This window comes from Lagopus leucura, unplaced genomic scaffold (assembly GCF_019238085.1).
Source record: "Lagopus leucura isolate 7727_CA_CO unplaced genomic scaffold, USGS_WTPT01 21227-0_obj-0_obj, whole genome shotgun sequence".
Classification (NCBI taxonomy): Eukaryota; Metazoa; Chordata; class Aves; order Galliformes; family Phasianidae; genus Lagopus; species Lagopus leucura.
The window spans coordinates 1-1,886 of record NW_024964177.1 but is presented as its reverse complement, the minus strand read 5'-3'; the positions used below and the strand labels follow the sequence as shown (position 1 = coordinate 1,886).

Genomic DNA, 1,886 nt, shown 5'->3' with positions numbered 1-1,886 from the left:
TTTGGAGAACCACTCTGCTTCATTCAGAGACTGTGAAATTCCACTGTTCACTGCAGCTCATGTTACCCACAGTGGCCGTAGGTTTTATTTAATTATTTCATTACTTATTCATAGATTGTAACTTTTCTGAACTCACAGGAATGCCCTTCGACCCAACGTTCAAGCTGAGCTGCGCTGTCTCCAATGTCATATGTTCCATTGTCTTTGGGAAACGATATGACTATAAAGACAAAAAGTTCCTGTCCCTGATGAGCCACATGAACCACATATTTGAACTGAGCAACTCCCGCTGGGGACAGGTACATTCAGCAGATATTTCATAGTGGGGACATTTTGCCAGAGGAGCAGGAGGCCTTCCTCACAGGAAAGTCTCATCTCATCCTTCACAGTAGGACCCATCAACACTCTGCTGCAGAAAAGGGAATACCTTCAAAACAAGAAGCACCTTTTCCACCCCACCGCAGTGGGGTTGGAACTAGATGATCTTGAAGGCCCCTTGCATCCCAAACCATTCAATAACACTATGAATTCATACTGTGACCAAGCAGGTCACAGTTGCTCTGTTGAAACTGTGCACAGCTCCATAGCCCTTCTACTTGTCTCAGCTGAGGGAGTTGAGCCAGCCTGTTTTTGGCTAATCACAAAGACTAGGGCAATGGTCACACCAGGGACCTTCCTGTTTCTTTCCTTCCAGTTGTACCAGATGTTCTCCTACATCCTGGATTATTTGCCGGGCCCACACAATAAGATATTCATAGAAACTGATGCCATAAAAGCATTTGTTGCAGAGGAGGTGAAGCTGCATCAAGCCTCCCTGGATCCCAGTGCCCCTCAGGATTTCATCGACTGCTTCCTCAGCAAAATGCAGGAGGTAAGGAGAGAGCACGCAGCCTCAGCTCATTCTCAAACACACCTGTGCTGAATCACTTTCCTTCTCATAACCAACAGTGACATTGCACTTACCCTTCCCGATTCTCAACCACTGCAACAGGTCTGCAGGCCACTCATAGCTGGTGGCCTGTAAACTCACCAGCTACTACCCAGGGGCACTCACAATCAGATCTTCCAGCTCTTGTACTGGAAAGCAAGTGGCATAAGAAGGGCAAGTAGGCAGCTGTGTACCGTACAGCACTCAGCTGGAAAGATGCCTGCTATTGGGTCTGGCTTGCAGATCTTTAATAGCACTGCAAGGTCCCAAATGGCTGCTGCACCTTAGTGGAAAAATGCAACGGCTCTGGAAGGGCCACACTGCTCAGGTTCAACCTAAGAAACAGCACAGTTTTTTCTCTAGGAAAAAGACAATCCCAAATCACACTTCCACATCACAAACCTGATAACCTCGACGTTCGACTTGTTCCTTGCTGGAACAGAGACAACAAGCACCACTATACGATATGGGCTTCTGCTTCTTCTCAAATATCCAAAGATACAAGGTACTGGTCTACAGTATTTTTTCCCTCTACTATTCCCCAGAGTCTGACAGATATCTCAGAGTATTTCCCTCTCCCAAACTTATTCTCTCATATTCTACATACACGGCCAAAGTCCTTGCATTGTCATACCCTAGGGTGGCTGGTAGAGATCTCCTGGCTTCACTAGCAAGAGCAGCAAATGCACCAGCAGGGCCTTGACTATGTCCACATCTTTATCTCTCGGTACTCCAGTGTAACTAAGTTGTTATAAGGCATTCTTGGAATAGGCTGCAGAGAAGATGCATTCCAGACAACACCTAAATCAACATAAATGTTCCCAACATCACTAATTTGCTACTGAACCCACAGGATTTGAGGACTGCTTAGGACAACCTGCTTGGGTGGGGTTTGCCTTATTTGCTCATCGTATTGGCTGTGCTTCTCACAACAGAGAAAGTTCAAGAAGAGATTGAT

The 1,886-nt window shown here is 46.2% G+C and overlaps 1 protein-coding gene across 1 annotated transcript; it reads left to right on the top strand.

Annotated features, from left to right (window-relative positions):
* Positions 1–44: 44 nt before the first annotated feature.
* On the top strand, positions 45–1,883 carry LOC122191585 (cytochrome P450 2F5-like; the record flags this gene model as incomplete). The annotated part of the gene is made up of 4 exons (XM_042891900.1): positions 45–299; positions 695–871; positions 1,292–1,433; positions 1,864–1,883. Coding segments are annotated over exons 1-4 (498 nt in total), but the record flags the coding sequence as incomplete, so codon positions are not given.
* Positions 1,884–1,886: the final 3 nt, after the last annotated feature.